The 23,728-nt window shown below is 45.2% G+C and overlaps 1 protein-coding gene across 4 annotated transcripts in view; it reads right to left on the bottom strand.

Annotated features, from left to right (window-relative positions):
* Positions 1-23,728, bottom strand: part of LOC146871954 (microtubule-associated protein tau-like) — a 1,902,682-nt gene that overhangs the window by 1,508,409 nt on the left and 370,545 nt on the right. For all 4 annotated transcript variants that reach the window (XM_085652462.1, XM_085652435.1, XM_085652443.1 and 1 more), the window contains exon 2: positions 10,282-10,494. In XM_085652462.1, the coding sequence (XP_085508588.1) occupies positions 10,282-10,450 (169 nt within the window). In that variant the 5' untranslated portion in view covers positions 10,451-10,494. The remainder of the gene's footprint in view (positions 1-10,281; positions 10,495-23,728) is intronic.

Raw genomic sequence — 23,728 nt, 5'->3', positions numbered from 1 at the left:
CGAAACCAGCGGCACAGCACCGCAGACTTATGTCTGTACCGTCTACTGCCTTCGATCTACACTACGGACAGCACGGCTCACAATTCAGATGTAGGAGCGATCGCAGATATTGAAGTCCAGTTTGCAAGACACGTTGCTCCCTGTGCGGCCCACCCAGACAACGCATCATCGCAGGGTGCGCACACGCTGTGTGCTTCAGGTGCTACTAACTCGCTGCACCATAAGTCATTGCCGCCTGGGCTTATCAATGCAGAATTCTTTAGACAAAACGCATTGCTCCCAGTGCGGCCCGCCGGGACCACGTCTCCTCGCAGGGTGTGCACACGCTGAGTACTCCAGGTGCCACTAACTGTGCAGCTCAACTCAACGCCACTTGCCTGTGCGTCCATCCTGACCGCTGCCTTCGCCCTACACTGGAGTTACATGCTTCACAATTCAACATTAGTAGCGACGCAAATTGTGTAAGAGACTATAATGGGTTAAGAAGACCAAATGTTCCCAATCTGTGCAGCTCAAGTCAACTTCACCTGCCTGTGGGCCTTTGCTGCCCGCTGCCTCTGGCCTACACTGTGGAAGACCGGCGACACGTGGTGCCACTAATAGTCTTCAACACAAGCCGATCCCACATGTGTAACTGTGTCCTGAGTCCTCAATAGCAGCGACCACAGCACCAGACTCCCTTCGATCACAGAGGGGTATTTCCACATGGAAGACCGGTGACACGTGGTGCCACTGAACCTGTACTACGCAAGGTTTGTTTGGGTCACCAACACATGCACATGGCTGTGGACCCTAGCTCACCGCTACCTCTGCCCTACACTGTGGGCGACCGGCGACAAATGGTACCACTAACCGTCTTCAACACAAGCCGATCCCACATGTGTAACTGTGTCCTGAGTCCTGAATGGCAGCGGCCACAGCACCAGACTCCCTTTGATCAGTGAGGGGTATTTCCATATGGAAGGCCGGCGACACGTGGTGCCTCAAAACCTGCACTACGCAGGCCGGTGGGGCCACCAACGTATGCACGTGGCTGTGAACCCTAGCTCACCGCTACCTCTGCCTTACACTGTGGGCAAACGGCGACAAATGGTACCACTAACCGTCTTCAACACAAGCCGATCCCACATGTGGAACTGTATCCTGAGTCCTGAATGGCAGTGACCCAAACTTGCCAGCGACCACAGCACCAGACTCCCTTCGATTAGTGTGGCGTATTTGCATATCGAAGTCATCAATGTGGAAAGTATTGCAGACGAAAATATAAAGCAAAAGATACATTTTACACAAACTGTCGATTTCACTTTCCACGTACAGTAATTTCCAAAGGATGAGTGAACAGTTTTATGTCAGCAATGAGACATACCATCACTCGAAAATCTCCCAAAAATACTTATAATTTAAAAAGAACAGAAGCATCGAAGTACAATAATGATTACAATATGGAGATTTTGAAGATGTGAAATGCAAATATGAACATATAATATGATGCACATAACTCAATTGCTGTTTCTCACTATGTCACGTCATATTACCAACTCTGAGAGGACAGAATTGAAAGAAATGTGGGAAGAAATTTCACAGGAGAAGACACTTAGGAAAAAAATGTACAGCTTCAGTTTGAAGATACTTTCACATCGAGAAATTGCATCCTACCAATGTTCGGATCGATAGACATCTGCAAGTTTATATTCAAAGTCAACAGGAACCATCTGGATAAGTCTAGGTTTTCCTGGAGCACAAAATCGAGTTTTTAATATAAATGTTATAAAACAAATTTGTGATGATATAGACTTGCGTTTCTTTGCTAGTCAAGCGAACTGTACAGAAAATAACAGTTGGATATGTCTAGGTGTTGATCAACAAATGGAAGATAATACTGTTGTGAAGTTTGAAAAACAAATAACATAGTTTAAAGTAGTTTCTAGTGAAAATCCCAATGTTTATATTTATTGCTGACGTACTCATAAAATTCAAACTAGGAATGTAGATGTACTACCACTAACCCTGTTCAACACAAGTCGATCCCACATGTGTAACTGTGTCCTGGGTCCTTAATAGCAGTCACCCCAACTCCGTACCACCACACTCCCTTTCATCAGTGAGGGGTAGTTCCATATGCAACTACAGACTTCAGTAGGCAAGTAAGTATCACAGTCCTACACTCTACATATTATCCTTTTAGTATCCTTGCTTCAAGAACTTTTTTTTATATCACTTATAGCTTTACTACAATGACCAAATCTTCAAATAAAACTAAAATGGAATAGCAGTCTACACTGCAGGCAGTACAGCTCGCAATTCCATTTTTAAATGCTAATTTCTAACAAGATTGTACTCCGAAAATACAACACTTCGGCAGTGTATTCTATACTTATTTCATCTTTTCATCATACGTCTACACTGCACTCACTAGGGTTCCCAATGCAAATTATTTCTTCATTCATTAACTACAGAGTCACTAAGCAAGTAACTATTACAGGCCTCAAATCTACATAATATCCTTTTAGTATCCTTTCTTCTTGAACATTTTTTATATCAGTTATACCTTTAGTACAATCACCAAATTCATTTTCAAGTACAAACGAACACTCAGTAGTCTACACTGCGGAAAGCAGACCTCGCAATTTGAATTTTGGACACGTGGTGCCAACTAACACTGTCCAACACAAGCTGATCCCACATGTGTAACTGTATCCTGAGTCCTGAATGGCAGTGACCCCAAGTCCATGGCAGCCACCACAGCAGCAAACACTCTTTGATCAGTTAGACATATTTCCATATGCAGTGACCCAAAACTTCATGACAGCGACCACACCACCACACTCCCTTCGATTAGTTTGGAGTATTTTCATATTGAAGGCTGGCGATAAGTGGTGCCACTGAACCTGCACTACGCAGGCCGGTGACACCACCAATGTATGCACGTGGCGGTGGGCCCTTGCTCACCGCTACCTCTGGCCTACACTACGATCAGCAGGCCTCCCAATTCAGATAGAGTCGTGATTCCACATGACGCAGTCCTATAGCCAAGACACATTGCTCCCAGTGCAGCATGTCCACACCAAGCATCATCGCAGGCTCATACACTCTCAATACTTCTTGTGCCACTAACCCTCTTTAACAGAATCCTATCCCACATGTAAACTGTGTCCTGAGTCCTGAATAGCAGTGAGCCCAAGTCCGAGGCAGCAACCACACAACATACTCCCTTCGATTTGTGAGGCATATTTCGATATGCAAGGCCGGCGACACCTAGTCCCACTAACCCTCTTTAACACAAGCCGATCCCACGTGTGTAACTGTGTCCTGAATCCTGAATGGCAGTCACCCGAACTTCCTGCCAGCGACCACAGCACCAGACTCCCTTCAGTCTTATTTGTTCTTTTCTTTAAATAATTTTTTTATATGTAAATCTATACATGTCTAAGACTCTTCTTTGTCCAACCGCACAGGGAAACTTCCGGGCCCAAGAAAGTTGTTGGGAGTATGATGGTAATGTGGGAAGAGGGTGCGTTACCTGCTGATGTGGGGAGAGGCAGCGTCAAAGGGGTAACTATCACAGAAAGAACTCCGATATGTTTTCACAAATACCTCGGACAAATGCCAGCTGACGGACTGAATCACAAAATGATTTTTCAATACTTATGTAGTGTGAGTTATGAACAGTTCCCATCCAGGCTCGCAGAGGGACAACTACGAGCCGTCCGCGCCATTGTAACTATCCCTGCCCTGTTCCGTCGTACGCCACGCCACTCAGATTATGTTCCGACTATGGCCCCACATAGCTATCTGTCACAGGCGTACTCGCTGTTGGTGTGCAGGTCAGTGGTCTAGTTCTCCACATCTCCCGCCCACTCCCTCAGGGCAGGTTTGCACACACACCACATCAGTCACCCGTTGACCACGCAAATATAATAGATCGACAATGTCACATCCTTTATTGCCTGTGCTGATTAGATGCCGGACACTCCTCGTGTCTCAACCATAAAGACTTTTTCAAAACTTCTGCAGAAGGTTTCTTGCACCCTAATCTGTATAGCCCTCAGGGGCCCTACCACCCCCTCAGATGCACAGGTTTAGTGCCACCCGAAGCTCATATGGCCATCAGGGGCCTACCACCACGTGGAACGAACTTAACTTCCACAGGCTTAGCGGCCCCAAAAGCTGATGTGTTCTCCGCCATTGATGACTCAGGACTCGGTGACATGTGTGAGATCTGCCGGGCCATGGAGAAGATGATTTGGTCTCCGCCATTCATGACTCAGGACTCAGCGACATCTGTGCGATCCGCCAAGCACCTGATGTGGTCTCCGCCATTCAGGACTCAGCGACATATCTGGGATGCGCGGAGTTTTGACGGGGACGTGGAGTGCCCACTGCTGCACACTCCGGTGGCACCAGGTAATTATTTGCTCATGGATACGCAGGGGCGGCAGTCTCTCTCTCTCTCTCTCTCTCTCTCCCTCTCTCTTCCTTCTTTTCCTTCTATCTCTCTAACTCTCTCTTCCTTCTTCCTTTCTCACTCCCTTTCTTTCCTTCCCTCTTTTTCTCTCTGGCTTTTTTTTTTCTTCTCTTTTTCTCTATGTCTCTCTCCTTTGATATGCGCATTACACACGTCCTTATTTTGTGCTTTATTTTCCAGGCTCTGTCGTCCACATCCATGGTCCCCACAGCAGTGTTCCACCTTGCTATTTTGTATTTTTTTTTGATACATTTTGTTTGACTTTATCGTTGATATATGTTAATAAAAAAATAAAGTTTGAAAAAAAAAATTGTAACTCTTTCTTGTTCTTATTACTGTTATTTGATGAAGTCCACCATGGTCTTAAATTTTGTAGGACTTATTGCGGGAATACTGGTGATGTCTGCAGTTTCCACCAACTTCTGAATAATGTGTTAGATTTATCTCAACTAGTTCCATTAAAGTGCTGATAATGAAATGCACACTAGCCGTTCCCGTGCAAAGACACATGGTGCACCTTTTGCGATTTATTCTAAATACTAAAATCCTATATTGAATTGCACTGATGCTGTGGCTGCACTCGCAGTGTACACACAATCATTTACAAAACCTCATTGTATTTATATTGATTGGGAATCGGGCCTCAGGTGCTAGATCTTGACGAGATACACTGCCCAGTTCGTATATTGTCCTGCACACGCAAAAAATCACATCACAACTTTCACACCAACTGCAATGCGAAACAAATTCCGGCGATAAGCCACGTTAGCACCAGGGATTTTACACCTGCTTTCTGATGGTGTTAAGCAGGACGACTACCTGCACCATGAAAGAGAACACAGCCAAGAGCCACACCAGAATACCCACAGGTGCCATAGAATAAATGAGCATGATACAGGGATACCCATTAGGGCCCCAAGACTCTTCGGAACAACTCCGGGACCGCCAACGCCCCCCAAACCCGCATCTGAGCAAGTGTGTCCCTCTGGTCATTGTGTTAGCATGATAGGCACCAGCCCTGCAACATCACAGTGTGCTATCACCTCAGCGTTGGCAGTGAGCCTGGATATTTAGCTACGCACGCATCCTCCTGCATGTACAACCGGCGTGTGCTGGTCCGGAGTACACAGGTCAGCGCAGGGGTGTGCCTATCCGACAACGGGAACGGATTGTCTCGGGCATCTCCGTGTACAGGAAGTGCGTTAAGTGTGTCTCTGTGTTCTGGTGTGGCCTGCCACAAGGGCCGCAGCAGTCGATGTTGTAAAGTGGCATGCACCACCTCCAAACGACACTGTGATGGTGTAGTTGGAATGCAGCAGCACATGCGCAAATAGGCATTACAATGGTGTGCCGTATGAGTGCACGAGATACAACACCGCACTGTAAAAAAGTGTGGCAGCTCGTGGGAGGGAGGAGCAGCTGTTTGCAACGTAACAGACAGTGAACTCACCCATGTGCCACGTGCTGGGCATCTCATCCATGATGACCACGGTCGCAGACATCCCACAACACCAACGACCCGCCTTTGTACACATCCTCTATGAATGCAGCGTGGTTTTCACTTCTAAGCTCGTTCACTGGTGTGATGTTGGCGAGTTGTGTAACTTGTGCTCCTTGTTGGTGTATTTCATTTTGGCCATTGTTTGTCTATACTTGTGCTATACTTAATTGTGCATGTCTGCCATTCTGCCCATCTCGCTCCTGTCCCCCCACTCCCTGCTTCTTCCTCTTCCTGGTGCTGTTCTGTCTATAATGTTGTTGCTCCACACATAAATACATGTAAAGAACAAATTAGAATAGTTCCTTGATTCTTTTAGGTTTCAACACTACTCTCTCTTGGTTTCTTTTTAATTTTCCATATAAACAGTTTTTTTTTAAATATTCAACAACACATAGAAGTCACAAGTGCAACGTATTCCATCAACACACATTCTACAACACGTGCAGGTTAAAAGTTCATCAATCTTTTTAAACTCAACCATATTTCTTTGCAACATTTTCTCGAACATTTAACGGCACGTGCAGGTTAAAAGTTCACGATTGTTTTAAGTTCAAACAGTGCCTTCAAAATGTAAGTAACAGGTGTGGTTGAGTTGACAACTTTTATCCTATATGTACTCCACGTTGAAACTGCTTTTTCTTAACCAATCACAAAGATGCTTTTTCACAAAACGAATGTGCACCCTACTTTTAAAAAAGAATGCTTTTCGTCTCCCAATCACGTATCGTTTTGTATGGCAATAAAAAGTAGTTCCCCCATCTTAAAACATATCTCTTATTCTACCAAGGAACTGCATGAGCTACAGACATCGTTCCATACCTTCCAGCCATACCTTCAAAATGCTAGTGTGCATCGTAGGACATAGCTATATTTTCTGGTGCAAGAGGTATGCAGAACAGAGACGTATTGACTTAGACCTAGGTTTACAAAATGTGGACATTAAATGGTTTGCACAGAGAGGATTGAAGTGGCACCAATTGTTGCCTTTGGTTAAAACCTGTTTGCGTCTCCAACACTCTGACCTCATGATTGTGCACTGTGGTGGAAATGACCTAGGCACATTGACTGGGGTAGGTTTGGAAATGCTTATGAAGGACACCTTTGGACAATTGATGTTACTTTTCCCTCAAACTGTCTTTGTATATTCCAATATATGCCAAAGACAGAAGTGGAAATGGTCAAAACAATTTTGTCCTCAGATTGAAAAATCTATGAAGAAACTCAACAAAGCTGTGTCTGCATACCTCAGAGACCACAAAATGGGGTCCATCTACAACAACATACGTTTTGATATGGCTGATATCTACAGAAGTGATGGAGTACACTTCACAGATCACAGAAATCGAGTTTTCCTGAATAACTTGAAGCTGTGAATCTGCACTTATATGTAGCTCCAACTAATTAACACATGGGCTCTTTTTGGAGCCACCCTATAACTGACAACTTAGGCCCGCTATTTTAGGGCCAGGTAACGGCAACTCCCGCACTCTCACCAAAATGTATTCTCCACACAGCTGTGACGCAGCGGCCAGACTATCTGACTTTGCAGCACAGAGCTCTCGCTTTGATCATCACCTCTACTCCCCCATAGGGGAGAGTAGTTTGCGCTTTACAAATACCGAATTGATTTGATACGCGCATTTACCTTCGCACTCCCTGTTCAACACCCCCTAAGCACCATACACAAGTTACACTGTTCGAAACAAAAGTTCCTGCGAGTAGGTATAACTACATACTGACACTACTTGGACAGATGTGGCACAGCGGCCAGAGCACATGACTTCATATGACAGACTGTTTAGACTCACGCTTTCATCCCCGAGTCCGACAGCAGCTCAGCTTAGCAGCATGAGACTGTACACAATACCTCACATATTTCCCGTACCCCAGAACTTTCAGACCAGTACGGGTCAGTAGTTTGTCCTAGTAGGTATAAACACATGCTGACACTTCTTCCACAGGTGTAGTGCATCGGCCACGGCACATGACTTCACAGCATAAGACACACAATTTGGGCTCACACTTTAATCCCCGACTCCGGCACCAGCTCACCTTAGCAGCATCAGACTCTAGGCAATACCTCACTTAATTTCCGTAGCCCAGCACTTTCACACCGCTTGGGGTGAATACTTCGCTTCACACCCCGTCTATAGCACACCCTAAACACCCCATTAGAGGTTACAGTGCTCCTATTTTTTTTGCCCTTTTTTACCCTTACTCGCTTCGACGGAATCATAAAATGGTGGCCAACACTTTCTAGTTGCAACCGCTCGCAGCCAATAAGCTGCAAGCTCGTGCTCGTAACGCCTCAGCCAATCAGATGGCAGAATTCCCAAATATCGATATCTGTACATTTTGATATTTCTCAAAAACTACTGAACGGATTTACACCAAATAAACAAAAGTGTGCTTTCTAGACCAAGACCCTTCTCCCTGCCAAATTTGTGGTAATTCCGTTCACCCGTTCGACCTGTAGCCTTGTCTAAAGTTTCTATGGAAATTAACATGGAGAAAAGACGTATTGGGACCCCCCTTTTTTCTCGGCCCTCCCTTGACAAATCACCCCCAAACTTCCCACATAGGAGCGGATATGAACAAAGAATTAGTTTGGAAAATTTCATGAAGATTCATCAAACAACGCCAAAGTTATAAGCAAAACAAAAAATGCTCTTCCTATGGAAACTTGGTCCGACCGCCAGTAGGTAATATATATAGATAGATATATACATGGGAATCCTGGGTATTTACCAAGTTTGGTATGGGGAGCTGCCTCTTTACGTGGAGCATTGTACACCAGCCCTCAAAATCTGCTCTCCCTCAAATGTCTACTTTTCTTGCAGAGTTTTTAAGCATATCACAAGCACAGTGCCATCCATGCAAAGCTAGAAAGCTGACAAAGCTTTTTGTCATTTTTTCGGGCAAACTTAAGCATAGGATTAGGTGGTGGAGAAGTTGAAATTTACTACAAACAGTTATGGTACAGTCATTGTTACAAACAAATGTAAAATCCATTGAACCTCCCCAGTTGTGATTAGTTCTGGAAACCCTAACTTGCACACCTGCCATGCAAACCATATGCGCTGGTAATGATCTCACCAATGAAGTGACAGATGACATCACAAGTGACACAAATATTCTCATTAGTGACACAATATTTCATCTTAATACCATTATTAATCATACAATAATACATCAATCAATCAGTATATTTGTAGAAGGCCTCTTGTCATTTGTGAGGTTATTCAGGCACTGACAGGTTCCAGTTCAATATGGATACAGTAATATTCACTGCTGTGAATGGTGAAAGTTATTCAGTTTTCTTCTTGATTGCCAAATTAAAGGGCTACTCAACCTAGTAGTAACTCTGCACTCTTTCACCCTACACTGTATAACACATCTCAGTGGTGTCAATTGTCTCCTGAAGAGGGTTGCAGTTAGAAGGAAAAACACAAAGGTAAAAAGACCTCATTGAGGGTTACAAATGGAATCCATCTGCAAGAAGCAAAGCTCAGTGATAAAAATAGAGAAAAAGTGGGCAAAGAATATGCCAAAAAAATATATGGAACAAATACACTGCAAGGCATCTTACCGTTGTGGCTCCTTGATAAATACTTTAAACAAGAACGGACAATGCAGGAAAAACGTCTACTTCATCTTAGATTGTGAACCTCCAATATAGTTCTCTGGGCAATCCACCATCTGGGAAATGTAATTCATAGGCTTGCTCAAGGTTCTTTTCTCAGAATCAGCTTAATATCTGAAGACAAATACCGAGTTTGACAGCCTTCACCTGCTGCTGGACTCTACAACTACAATGCTACCTGTCCAGAATAATGCCTCCAATTTATCACAGAACACTATGTGACTAATCACAGAACGATAAGCGCAGTCCAGGCTATGAGTTGGGCATGGCATAAAAAAAATGCCCCTTGTGTGCATGGTGTTGACAGTTGCAGGTAAACACTGGGCAGGGATGTGACAGATATATGATGTTTTGCTGCCAGGTACACTTAGTTATTGGTATGAATATTGTGGATTCACGAGTATTGCATTTGGTGTGAGTGTTATGGTTTGAATGGCTGATGTGCGAGTTATGGCTTTTGGGATAACCATAACTAGGGAATTTTAGGGGGTTTAGTTTGCAGTCATGACTGTATTTTAAATTCAGTTATATATATATGTGTATATATATATATATATATATATATATACACACACACACACATGACTCAGCCCAGCCTTGAACTTTTTGCTTCACATTTATAATAGGTTGAGACATTCAATCTTTCATATAGTTGTCCTTCAAATAACTTACCGACTCCATACTGATTTCTTTCACCACTTTCTCTATGGTCTTCATAATTCTGCTGGGTGTAGGCAGATGGTACTGTAAAGTCCTTTCTGAGAGACTCTCCATTTCCTAACTGATAATGTTCACCTGAATTGATCTTCTGAGCTTGGCTTCCAGAATTATCATCCATCATGCTGTGATTCTGGTGTTGCTCAGCCCTTTTGTGGAAATATTAGCCTGGAAATAAAAGAAGAAAAAAAGTTCAAAGCATTATATTTTATTATTTCAGCTGAGCGCATGCTCTATCTTCTTCCCCCTCTCGTGGAGGCATGCTTTATCTCATTGTCTTGAGATGAGACTTACTTCTTGCTCACTCTGCATCTTTCCCATCCAACTGCCCTCTACACCAAGTGAAAACGAGGTGCACCCACAGGGGCAGAAAGCAGACAGGCAATAAAGGGTAAAATTCAGACTGAAACTGTGATAGAAGATGCCCACAGGACTACACCCTATGCAATGCATCAAAGTAACCAAACCAAACTGAGGCTTGGTTCCATAAGGATTAGTTACTTACCTGTAATCCTAGTTCTCTTCCAGGGGTATCCTCATCAAAGTCATAAGCATTAGAATATTCCCGCCCATGCGCGGGACCCTGGAAACACTATATTATATGTGCCCCACATATATATATATATATATATATATATATATATATATATATATATATTCACTTAAAAAACCATAGGTTTCACACATGTTATAGTTAGGTGGATATTTCACTCGTAAAAAAACCAATTAAATTCCCCCGTTATAGTTAGTTCAGATAACTATAATTCGCGCGCCCGCAATCCTGCTCATGACGTCACATATTACATCACTCATGACATCACTGATGACATCATCCTTGTGATAGAGTGGCGGTCGCGCGAGTTATAGTTATCTGAACTAACTATAACGGGGGAATTTCATTTCATTAGTTTTTTACGAGTGAACCTAACTATAACATGTGTGAAACCCATGGTTTTTTAAGTGAATTTGCATGGTCTTTTAAATGCTAATTCCTAACTATAACGTGTGTGAAACCTATGGTTTTTTCAGTGAATTTGTAGGTTTTTTTAAATGCTAAGTTATGTATGTATTATTTTTTTTTATATATTTATTGTACAATAAATGACGTATTAAAAAATTATTATTATTTTTTTGGGGTTTTTCACAGTGCGCGCAACCCTGCGATTTAAAAAAAAAAAAAAAAAAAACCAATTTTTTTTCTGCCTTCGGGGTCCTTAAGGGACCCCCTGACAAAGGCTAGGGGGTCAGGAACTCTCTACCCTGCCCCCTTTTCACGTTCGCCACCTTCCTTTTTCACTCTCGCACTGAAAACAAACAAAATGGCGGCCGACACTTCCTGATTTCGACCGATTCGAAAGCTGACTAACACGTAACCACCAATCAGAATTACGTTCGCGCACGTTAGGGTGATCGCACGGTGCGCGCTTATAGATATTTATATGCTTTTAAATGCTATTTTCTCAGGAACTACTGAACAGATTGACACCAGACCTGCAAAAGGCACTTCCCTGACCTGAGGACTACCGCTCTGCCAAATTTCAAGTAATTCTGTTCAGCCGTTCGGGCTGTACCTTCGACTAAAGGTCCTATGGAAAAATGCATGGGGAAAACGCGTTTTGGGACCCCCCTTTTTTCTCGGCCCCCGCTTGACGAATCACCCCGAGACTTTCAGGGTAGGAGCTGAGCGGAGCGCCCCATTAGTTTTGAAAATTTCGCGAGGATTCGTCAACCGGCGCCAAAGTTATTCAAAATAGAATTTTCAGATTTCCTATGGAAACACGGTCCTAACTATAACTATCTACTGGCGACCGCCAGTAGATTATATATATATATATAAAAATAAGCAATTGCAGCCTAATAAACACCAGAGCTGAATAATGCTGTAAGGAATTTCCACCATACATGAGAAACATGCATTAGAAACAGGAGAAACAACAACAAAAATGTGTTTAGAAACTGTTTTAATGCTCAGCAAACAGTAGAAATTCTCATAAATCACTGAAAGCATAGGAAGCTCAAAGGCTGCATTGCAAATACCCAGTCTAAAAAGACTGAAAAGCTAACCTGTAGCTGCATAGCAATAAACTGACACCGTGCCTTTAAGGCACTCCTGACACCCAGCTTCCCATCATGCCTCAGGGGTGACAGTTAGGTCGGTTGTTCTTTGCGGAGACTGAAAAAGCCATGGTACAAAGAGTTAACAATATCTCCAAAATATAACAGTCCATTGCCCGGGGAGGCGGGAGGGTTGCTTATGACTTTGATGAGGATACCCCTGGAAGAGAACTAGGATTACAGGTAAGTAACTAATCCTTCTCTTCCAGGGGATCCTCATCAATAGTCATAAGCATTAGAATAGAATAGCGAGCCTCACCTCATCTCCCTGCGGGCAAAGGAGAACACAGAAATGTGATTAGTAAGCATAGAAACCAAGCTCGGATAGAGCAAAAAAAGAAAAACTATCCAAACAGGTTCCTCAAGGAGGCTTGGCCTACTTGAGCATCAGTCCTGGAATCAGATTCTAGACAGTAGTGCCTTGTAAAGGTATGAACCAATTTCCAAGTTGCAGCCTTGCAGCCTTGCAAATCTCTGACATTGGGACGTCATGTAAGAAAGCAACTGTGGCCGCTTTACCCCTAGTGGAATGCGCCTTAGGAGGCAAAGGTAAGGGTCTTTTCGCCAGCTGGTAAGCTAAGGTAATGCAGGATACAATCCATCTCGGAATGGATCTCTTAGCGGCTGGGAAGCCTGTTCTCATGGCGCCATAATTGACAAATAACTGATCTGTCTTCCTTATGCCCTTAGTACTTTCTAAGTAGAACTTAAGCACCCTCTTGAGGTCTAAGGAATGAAGCGACCGCTCAGCCGGGGTCGCTGGATTTGGGAAAAAAGATGGAAGGGAAATGGACTGATTGATATGAAAATCAGACACCACCTTAGGGAGAAAAGATAGATGCGCCCTTAAAACTACTCTGTTATGGTGGAAAACAGTGTAAGGTTCATTGGTACACAGCGCTTGGATCTCGCATACTCTGCGCGCTGATGTAATGGCTACCAGAAAAGCGGCCTTCCAAGACAAATGCTGCAAGGAAGCTCTGTGGATTGGCTCAAAAGGTGGGCCCATCAATTTAGATAACACCAGGTTCAACTCCCACGGAGGAGAAGGGTTTCGAACAGGGGGATACACTTTCTTCAACCCCTGTAATAAGTCCTTGACCACCTGCATTTGGAAAAAAGAGGGCTGACTAGGTGATCTCCTGTACGCCGTAATGGCAGATAAATGCACCCTGATAGAAGCATACTTTAAACCCGATCTTGCAAAGTACAGAAGGTAAGGGAGAATGACATCCTCCTGCCCCTTCGTAGGATCAAGGTGATGTTCTCTACACCAAAGAAAAAACCTCTTCCACTTAAACGCATATGACGCTCTTGTGGAAGGACTTTTCGCTTCTTTCAAAATATGCATGCAATCAGGAGGCAGCTTCAAATTTCCGTATTGTAGGAACTCAGGAGCCATGCTGTCAAGTTCAGTGAGGGAAGGTTGGGATGAAGAATCCTCCCGCCCATCTTGGTCAGCAGGTCCGGCCTGCAATGTAGTCTCCTGTGTGGAAGTACCGACAGATGAAGAAGGTCCGGGTACCACCACTGCCGTGGCCAGTCTGGAGCTATATCATCGTCATGCGGGATCATGGGCAGAGGAGGAAAGGCGTAGGCAAATGTCCCTGACCAGTCCATCAAAAGCGCATTCCCCCTTGTCCCTGGACGGTGGAATCTGGACGCGAAGGCGTGGCATTTTGTTCCGGACGACCCCAACGATGGAAAAGGTCCGCCACCACCTCGTCGTGTAGCACCCAGTCTGGCTGATCTTCGAAGTGCCTGCTGAGTGCGTCTGCCTTGACATTTAGCTCTCCTGGAAGGTGTACTGCCACCACTGAGAGGTTCCGGGCAAGAAGCCAGTGCCAGATCGCCTGTGACTCCAAAGAAAGAGGACGCGACCGAGTTCCACCCTGTTTGTTTAGGTAAAACATGGTCGTCGTGTTGTCGGTCTGGACGCCAGTAGGAAAGCTTTCAGAGCAAGGTGGACTGCTCGTAGCTCCAGCATATTGATGTGGTAGGTCTGTTCCTTCGCCGACCACCGTCCTTGTATCTGAAGGCACCCCATGTGTGCCCCCCAGCCTTGCAGAGCCTTGCAGAGACGCGTCTGTCACCACCGATTGCACTGGAAGTGGCTGGTGAAAAGGGACTCCCACCATCAGATTCCGCTGCTGAGGCCACCATGTGAGGGAGGATCTCGCCGCCTGGGAGAGACATATCTGATCTTCCCAGCACCCTGTTGACTGATCCCACTGGTCCTCCAGAGTCTGCTGCAAAGGCCGCATCCTCAGCCTGGCGTTGGGAATGAGAAAGATGCAGGACGCCATGGATCCTAGTAGGGATGCCACCTACCGGACTGTCGGATTCTGCACCTGGTGCAGAAGCCTGCACTTCTGTCTCATCGAAGACAGTCTCTCCTCCGAAGGATACGCTCTTCCCACGCTTGTGTCCAGAACGGAGCCGAGGTAGTGGATGGTCTGGGTGGGCTGCTGCACTGACTTTTCCATGTTGACATGAAGGCCGAGATCGTGCAACTGTTGTAGACAGATCCGGAAGTCGTGCCTCACCTGCAGCGGGGATGGACCTTTCAGCAGCCAGTCGTCTAAGTATGGATAGACGAAGAGACCTTTTCTGTGAAGAAAAGCTGCCACCCCTGCCATGCATTTGGTGAAGACTCGCGGGGCCGACTTGAGTCCAAAGGGCAGGACCTTGTATTGATAATGCTTGTGGCCGACCACAAACCGTAGGTACTTGCGATGAAGTTTTGCAATAAGAATGTGGAAGTACGCATCTTGGAGGTCCCCCGAACACATCCAATCCCCCACTTGCAGATGTGGACATATTTGTTGAAGGGCCAACATGCGAAACTTCTCCTTCACTATGACTTTGTTCAGAAGTTGAAGGTCCAGGATCGGTCGAAGCTTGTGCTCCTGATCTTTTTTGGGGACAAGAAAGTACCTGGAGTAAACTCCTTTTCCTCTTTGAGAGGGCGGAACCTCTTCTATAGCCTGCTTTTGAAAAAGAGCCCTCACCTCCTTTCGAAGCAGCTGTAACTGGTGAGGACGAGACTTTTTCGGAGGTATGTCCTTTGGAAGCGCCCGGAAACGTAGCGCGTATCCATTGCGCAGTATATATTATTTTTTTTTGCAGAGTTTTATATAGCGCGAACTTGACCCGAATCCAATCAGGTATCAGAGCGCTTTACTTAGCACCACTTACGTTACATGAGGACACACATTCATTTTTTGTTTGTTTGTTTTAGGCACGGGTAGATTAAGTGATTTGCCCAGAATCACAGGATGTTCAGCGTCATTACCGAGACTCGAACCCAATTCCCCAGGTCCAAGGTCGAGCGCCCTAGCCGTTAGGCCAACTCCTCTCCCCTACTATATTCAGCACCCAGGGATCTTTCGTGATGCTGTCCCACTCTGCCAGATGTTGTGAAGCACTTCCTCCCACTGGAGTGGGCAACGGTAGCAGAGGAAGCCACTGCTCATGACTTCCCTCCCGCTCTCGCCGTGGTAGAGGACTGCTGCTGGTGACCCCCTCTACCTCTGTTGGACTTTCCTCCCTGAAACTGGGACTTCCCCAGCCTCTTGTTCTGGGACCACTGAGGGGTTTGAACCCTCTGTTGAGGCCCCTTGCGCTGGTTGGATTTGTAGCGGCGTTTAAATTCTTTCTTTTTCTCCAACCCAACCGCCTTGAGGGTGTCCAACTCGGTCTTCATTCTATTCATCTCTTCATCTGCGTGTGTGCCGAAGAGAGAAGAGCCAGAGAATGGGAGGTTCAAGATCCTCTGCTGTGCATCTGGTTTTAGACCTGTCAATCTTTACCAGGACGATCTCCTGACGCATATTCCATGCGCGTAAGAATGTGCTGGTAGCACCGCACCGTCTGCCGCTGTGTAAATCACTTGATTTGCCACCAAAGACCCCTCAGTGACTATCTCGTCGAAATCCTTTTGGTCTTCCTTTGGGAGCTTGGTTTTGAACCGCTCCAATGAGTCCCAGAGAGCTCTAGAAGACAAAAGAGGTACGGTGTTCCTGGGTGGCAAGTTGGCCACCTGGTGAGTACTCAGAGTGGTGGGGAGTTGGAAAATACCTCCTTTCGGAACTAGGACCCTCACACACCCAGCAAGCTAGGTGTCATGCTTTATCATATGGGTCTGCTCCTCGTCGAGCCGGCGCTGCAATGCTCGACGGGCACCCATAAAGTGGCTCTTTATCGGAGATCTTTTGTTCCTTGCCGTATAAGTGCCGTGGGTGTGAGGGGCCTGGTAAGATGTAGATGTGGTGTGTGGGTTAAAACAGGTAAGGGAATCCTCTACAATTATTTTTATTCTGGAGAGGTCACAACCTGATTAAAAAGTAAAAAGAAAGAGGGCGACTATTTTGTTTTAATCTAACAAAAATTGCGCTCTATCCCTTAGTGGTCAACATGTTTCTCGCCTATAAAATGTCTCTAATAGATCAGTTGGCGATTCCTCAGGACCTAGTGACTAAATGAAAACTATCTACAGTGTGTGGTGTGGTTCTACATACCACTTCTTCTCTCGGTAGGATGTTCCCCTGGAGAAAAACAGCCAACCTAGAGTACAAACATAAAGGATCAAAAAACCAAATGGAGATATCGGTACATTGTCCTATTAATTTCAGTGGGTGTATTTCACCGTACACAACCTCTTTGAATCTATACAAGTGATAAAAACAACGTGATTTCATGCATATCACATTCTAAGTGTGCCTTCATTTGTATTTAGAATATAAAAACCTCTGTGTAACCAGTTAGTCATTGAACATCATGGTGAGTGTGTATCAGCTCACCTCTTAAAGATTCAAGTGCGGCTTCATCAGACCGCAGCGGAGTATATGGACACTCAACGTAGTGTCGCTGTTTATTAAAAGGAAAAAACAAACAACAAGAATGTTGGGTGTGGGCTTGTAGGCACAACGTTTAGTTGCTAAGGCCATGACTCTAGAGCATTAAAAGTGAAAGTGGGCATGGTTCAGGTTAAAGTAAGCCCATAGTCGTGAAATTTATATCATTGACAAGGTTATTCAACAGACTCAAAAGTGCCCCAGACCTGCCTGCGTAGCTGCTGGCGCCTTCACCATGCGCTCCGACATTATGCGAATCGTGCGGTGTGTTAAGAGCACCTACAGCGCCCAAGCTATGTCTTAGTGCAGAGCTCTACAGAACATCAGAGTCAGCGTACCCTTCCCAAAGACCTGCGGTAACTTGTCAGCAATTCCTAGCACCTCTTACCTCTCTTAAAAGCTTGTGACCAGGCATAGTCTCAACGCGTAATCCATACTCACCTGCTCCCGCTCAGAGCAGTCCGGCTCACCTACCCGCTCCGCTGAATCAGGAAGGAAAAGACAGGTTGCGGGTTCCTGTCTTAAATACCCTCTCCTGGTGCCGTTAAGCATGGTAAATCAGCCGCACCTGGTGTGTGGTGTGATGGTGTTGGCATGACATCATCTACAGTGTAACCATGGAGGCCATATTTGAATGTGGTGAAAGTCTATAGTTCTGGCTATTACCTTGCTGTGGATGCGCATCACGGGCTTCAAATTTGACATTGAGTGGCGCGGTTTTGTCAACAATGTTAACAAGAATATATACAGTGCAAAAGCGCTCGCATCACTGCGCTAAATTCGTGCATAAGTTGCTGGCGACTGCCGATTGGGTGATTCGTATGTCGGCCATCTTAGAGTGTAGTATTGTACTCTATTGTTAGTTATTAGATATGTCGTCCTAACATAGCCTAATCTCCATATCTGACTAGCCTGATGTCGATATCATGTGTCAGAGATGTATTAAGAGGTGAGAGACTAGCGTGGAGTCCTAAGCTGATATACTCATTCGTTAAGGTTGCGGAAAATGGTTGTATATATCAGATTAATTAATAGTGCTCCAGGGTATGGCGTCATTCAGGCCGTCATTTGCTAAGTGAAGACGGAATACCCACCTTTGTTCAATCCTGAACAAAGCAGTCTGTGTTATTTGTTGGTGGGATTCTAGGATGACCAAGCGTAGACTCCCTGGGGGGTGTCCGAGTTCAGAGAAGTGGGTGTATAGTTTGGTAGTAGTTTTATGGCAACGAATATTGCTCTTGTGCTCAGTGATTCTGACCTTAACGGGCCTCATGGTCATGCCAACATACCTCTTGTCACAAGGGCAGGTCAGCATGTACACACAACATGGGGTGTTACAGTTAGTGTGTTTGATCAGCGTCCATGTAAATGTGTCTGATAGAACCAATTGTTTGGGGTGTCTGGTCTGTGGGCACACAGTACAAGAGCTGCAGGCATAGTGTCCTGTCACGGGTGGAAGATCCCACAGTTGCCTCTGGTTAGGGATGTTGCTCTTCTTGGGTCTAGTGTGCACCAACATATCTTTCAAATTGTTGGTACGTTTAAACGCAAACCTTGGTTTGGGCATTGACAGTGTACCCGTGTTCAGAACTGCCCAGTGTTTGTTCACTGCCTTCTTTATTAGATTGGATCTAGGTGTGTACGTAGTCCCACAGGTCAAAATGTCAGTGGGTTCTTTCTCATGTATCTCCAGGAGGCTTTCACGATTATTGTTTCTTGCTCGTTTCATGCAAGAGTGAACCTGTTTCTTAGGGTATTGTCTCTTCAACAGATTGTCAGCCAGTATCTCTGCTTCAATTTTGTAGTCCTCTGTGGAACTACAATTTCTTCTAATTCTTAGAAATTGGCTGAAGGGAAGGTTATTTCTCAGTGAAGCAGGATGATAGCTGCTGTACAGTAGCAAGCTGTTTCTGTCGGTAGGCTTTATGTATAGGGATGTTGTTATTCTACCCTCTTGTAATCTGATGGTGAGATCTAGGAAGGCAATGTTCGTGGCAGATATAGTGTGGGTGAATTTCAAGTGCTGGTTTTTTGTGTTAATCCACTCACAAAATTCAGCGCATCTCTGTATGTCCCCCTGCCAAAAGAGGAGGATGTCATCTATGTACCTCTTCCACAGTCTCAGGTTAGCTCCGAAGGGGTTACTCGCATGTTGAATGGTCTCTTGTTCAAATGCCGCCATATACAAACATGCCACACTGGGGGCAAAGGTACTCCCCATCGAAGTACCCTGAGACTGGTGGAAGAGTTGGCTGTCAAACTCAAAAAAGTTCTCTGTTAAGGCCAGGGTGGCACATTGCATGATGAACGAAATGGGTGTTTCTGCTGTCCATTCACTCCCACTTAGTGCAGATTCTATTACTGCCAATGTCTCTCTCTGTGGGATATTGGTATACAGTTGTTCCACATCCAAGGTAACCAGGAAGTCAATATCGCCTGTGTTTTCTATTTCACCTATACCACAGAGGATATCTGTTGTGTCCCTGATGTATGATGGTGTCTGTTTGACCAAAGGTTGTAGGTAATGGTCGCAGAATTTTGAGAGCGGCTCTAAGAGTGAGCCGATTCCTGAAACTATAGGTCTGCCCGGGACAGGGGTGGTCCCCTTATGTATTTTTGGTAGAGTGTAAAAATAGGGTGTTTTGGGATGTTTGGTGTTAGACCTGGCACCGTTGGCGTGGGTCACCCTTCCATTTTTGTTTGTGCCTCAATGTATTTTTGTGCTGGTGTTAGCTGCTCAGGGCACTGTGCCACTGCCATCCAGTGCCACAGTGCAAGTGCTCCCTATGGTAAAATGTATTGTGTGAATTGACTTCCATGTTTGGCTTATTTGGTTTACTATCAGTCCCTAGTAGAGTGCACCAGGGGTGCCAAGGGCTTGTATATCCAAATGCTGCTAGTGGGCTTGCAGCACTGCTTGTGCCACCCACAGAAGCAGCGGGGTAAAATGTGTCCAAGGTCTGCCATTGCAGAACCTGCATGCAGTCTGGTACTGTTATGCTGACTGGGCAAGTGTCCCCACTTGCCAGTCCCTAAACCTTCCCTTACCTTCATATTAGTCACCCATATGGTAGGCCCTAGGGCAGGGTGCATTGTAAGGATAAGGTAGGACATGCCCTGAGGTGTGTGGCATGTCCTAATAGTGAATTACAGCCATTTTCGTTTTTCACTATTGTAAGGCTACCTGCTCTCCATAGGCCAGAATGGGCTGCTAGATTATAACACTCTATAATCCTACCAGGCTCAGGAAGCATGGTAGAAATTCGTGTTTAGTATGCCTGAACTCAGAATAATAAAATACATCTTTTAGTAAAGGTTATTTTAATATCCTGTGTTTGCAAATGCTACTTTTAGAAAGTTAGCATTTGCTTGCTTAACCATTTCAGTCCGACTCTGGAGGGGAGGGCTATCTTCTTTGTGTGTAGCTTGAGTGACAGGGCTGGGAAGTTCCAGAAGACAGGCTGGGGCTGCCAGGTGGTGAATAGAAAGATTACACCAGGATGGGTGGGAGGAGTGCACCTTGACTCTGAATAGGACAGTGCTCTGCCTCCACAATGCTGGCTCCACCCCCTGGGGAGCGTCTGATGTCTCTGCCCTGCCTGCTGAAAGAAGAAGCCAGAGTCTCAATAACAAAGTGCTCCTCACTGAAAAGAACTAGACTGGGATTATGCAAAGGCCCACCTGGCCTGCAAAGACCAAATAAACTGGGTATAAATGTAGGAGCCCTGCTCCTAAGAAATCAGATCCTGATTGAACCGCGAAGGAACTCTGCCTGACCAGAAGGACCTGGAAGAAGCTGAAGGAGTAGCTAGTTTTGCTGTTGGTATAGTCCGTTTTCAGATAGGGGTATATTTTTTCTTTGTTAAATCTGCTTATATCCTTCTGAAGCTTGCTAACCTGCTTCATCAGAAATTCCTTGTGCTCAGCAATCTCATGGTTGAGTTCTGTCAATTTGGTTTTAAATACAGTGCCATGTATGGTAGTCTTTATGGCCCCTTCAGCAACCTGTATTCTAATAAGGAGGGCATCAGCTATCCTCTTTGCTGAATTAATAATGAGGATAAGTAAGTCCCTGGTGCATTTCCATGCTACCAGGGACCATTCCTTTTTAAAGACAGCGTCATCCAGGAAAAGTCTAGGGAAGTTCTTGACTATAAGGCCGTTTGGTGCAATATTGGCCCTCAAGTACTCCGTCATCATTGCACCGTGGAGCGTTATTTTCACCCAGTCTCTTTTCATATTGGTAAAGGAGGTCCAGTCCTGAGATGGTGATCCAGAGGCTGATGAACCTTCACCTCCCAGGATAGATGGTGTATTCCTGAGAATTTCTGCAGCCATTGCATCATCAAAGCTAAGTCCGGGATTGTCATCCATGATGACTGGTATGTCAGAGGATTTGGGGCAAGGCAAAATAGAAGGGGCGGGACTAAATAATAAGTCCCAGAAAATGGACCAATAAAGGATATTGTCCTTCTGGTAACCTGAAGAGTCCCACGGGAGGTCCCGTGCAATACTTAGTAAACAACAAGGGGGACAATGAGGGCTTGATAAAGGTCCACCGTTCTTGCCCTGGGTAGAACTAGAAGACAAAAGAGGTACGGTGCTCCTGGGTGGCAAGTTGGCCACCTGGTGAGTACTCAGAGTGGTGGGCAGGTGGGAAATACCTCCTTTCGGAACTAGGACCCTCACACACCCAGCAAGCTAGGTGTCATGCTTCATCATATGGGTCTGCTCCTAGTTGAGCCGGCGCTGCAATGCTTGACGGGCACACATAAAGGGGCTCTTTATCTGAGAACTTTTGTTCCTTGCCGTATAGGTGCCGTGGGTGTGAGGGGCCTGGTAAGATGTAGATGTGGTGTGTGGGTTAAAACAGGTAAGGGAATCCTCTATAATTATTTTTATTCTGGAGAGGTTACAACCTGATTAAAAAGTAAAAAGAAGAAGGAGGGCGACTATTTTGTTTTAATCTGACAAAAATTACGCTCTACCCCTTAGTGGTCAACATGTTTCTCGCCTATAAAATGTCTCTAATAGATCAGTTGGCGATTCCTCAGGACCTAGTGACTAAATGAAAACTATCTACAGTGTGTGGTGTGGTTCTACATACCACTTCTTCTCTCGGTAGGATGTTCCCCCGGAGAAAAGCAGCCAACCTAGAGTACAAACATAAAGGATCAAAAAACCAAATGGAGATATCGGTACATTGTCCTATTAATTTCAGTGGGTGTATTTCACCGTACACAACCTCTTTGAATCTAAACAAGTGATAAAAACAACGTGATTTCATGCATATCACATTCTCATTTGTATTTAGAATATAAAAACATCTTTGTAACCAGTTAGAGTCATTGAACATCATGGTGAGTTTGTATCAGCTCACCTCTTAAAGATTCAAGTGCGGCTTCATCAGACCGCAACGGAGTATATGGACACTCAACGTAGTGTCGCTGTTTATTAAAAGGAAAAAACAAACAACAAGTATGTTGGGTGTGGGTTTGTAGGCACAACATTTAGTTGCTAAGGCCATGACTCTAGAGCATTAAAAGTGAAAGTGGGCATGGTTCAGGTTAAAGTAAGCCCATAGTCGTGAAATTTATATCATTGACAAGGTTATTCAACAGACTCAAAAGTGCCCCAGACCTGCCTGCGTAGCTGCTGGCGCCTTCACCATGCGCTCCGACATTATGCGAATCGTGCGGTGTGTTAAGAGCACCTACAGCGCCCAAGCTATGTCTTAGTGAAGAGCTCTACAGAACATCAGAGTCAGCGTACCCTTCCCAAAGACCAGCGGTAACTTGTCAGCAATTCCCAGCACCTCTTACCTCTCTTAAAAGCTTGTGACCAGGCATAGTCTCAACGCGTAATCCATACTCACCTGCTCCCGCTCAGAGCAGTCCGGCTCACCTACCCGCTCCGCTGTATCAGGAAGGAAAAGACAGGCTGCCGGTTCCTGTCTTAAATACCCTCTCCTGGTGCCGTTAAGCATGGTAAATCAGCCGCACCTGGTGTGTGGTGTGATGGTGTTGGCATAACATCATCTACAGTGTAACCATGGAGGCCATATTTGAATGTGGTGAAAGCCTATAGTTCTGGCTATTACCTTGCTGTGGATGCGCATCAAGGGCTTCAAATTTGGCACTGAGTGGCGCGGTTTTGTCAACAATGTGAACAAGAATATATACAGCGCAAAAAGCGCTTGCGTCACTGCGCTAAATTCGTGCATAAGTTGCTGGCGACTGCCGATTGGGTGATTCGTATGTCGGCCATCTTAGAGTGTAGTATTGTACTCTATTGTTAGTTATTAGATATGTCGTCCCAACATAGCCTAATCTCCATATCTGACTAGCCTGATGTTGATATCATGTGGCAGAGATGTATTAAGAGGTGAGAGACTAGCGTAGGGTCCTAAGCTGATATACTCATTTGTTAAA

This window comes from Triturus cristatus, chromosome 1_1, assembly GCF_964204655.1.
Source record: "Triturus cristatus chromosome 1_1, aTriCri1.1, whole genome shotgun sequence".
Classification (NCBI taxonomy): Eukaryota; Metazoa; Chordata; class Amphibia; order Caudata; family Salamandridae; genus Triturus; species Triturus cristatus.
This window is presented reverse-complemented; position numbering and strand designations above follow the sequence as displayed.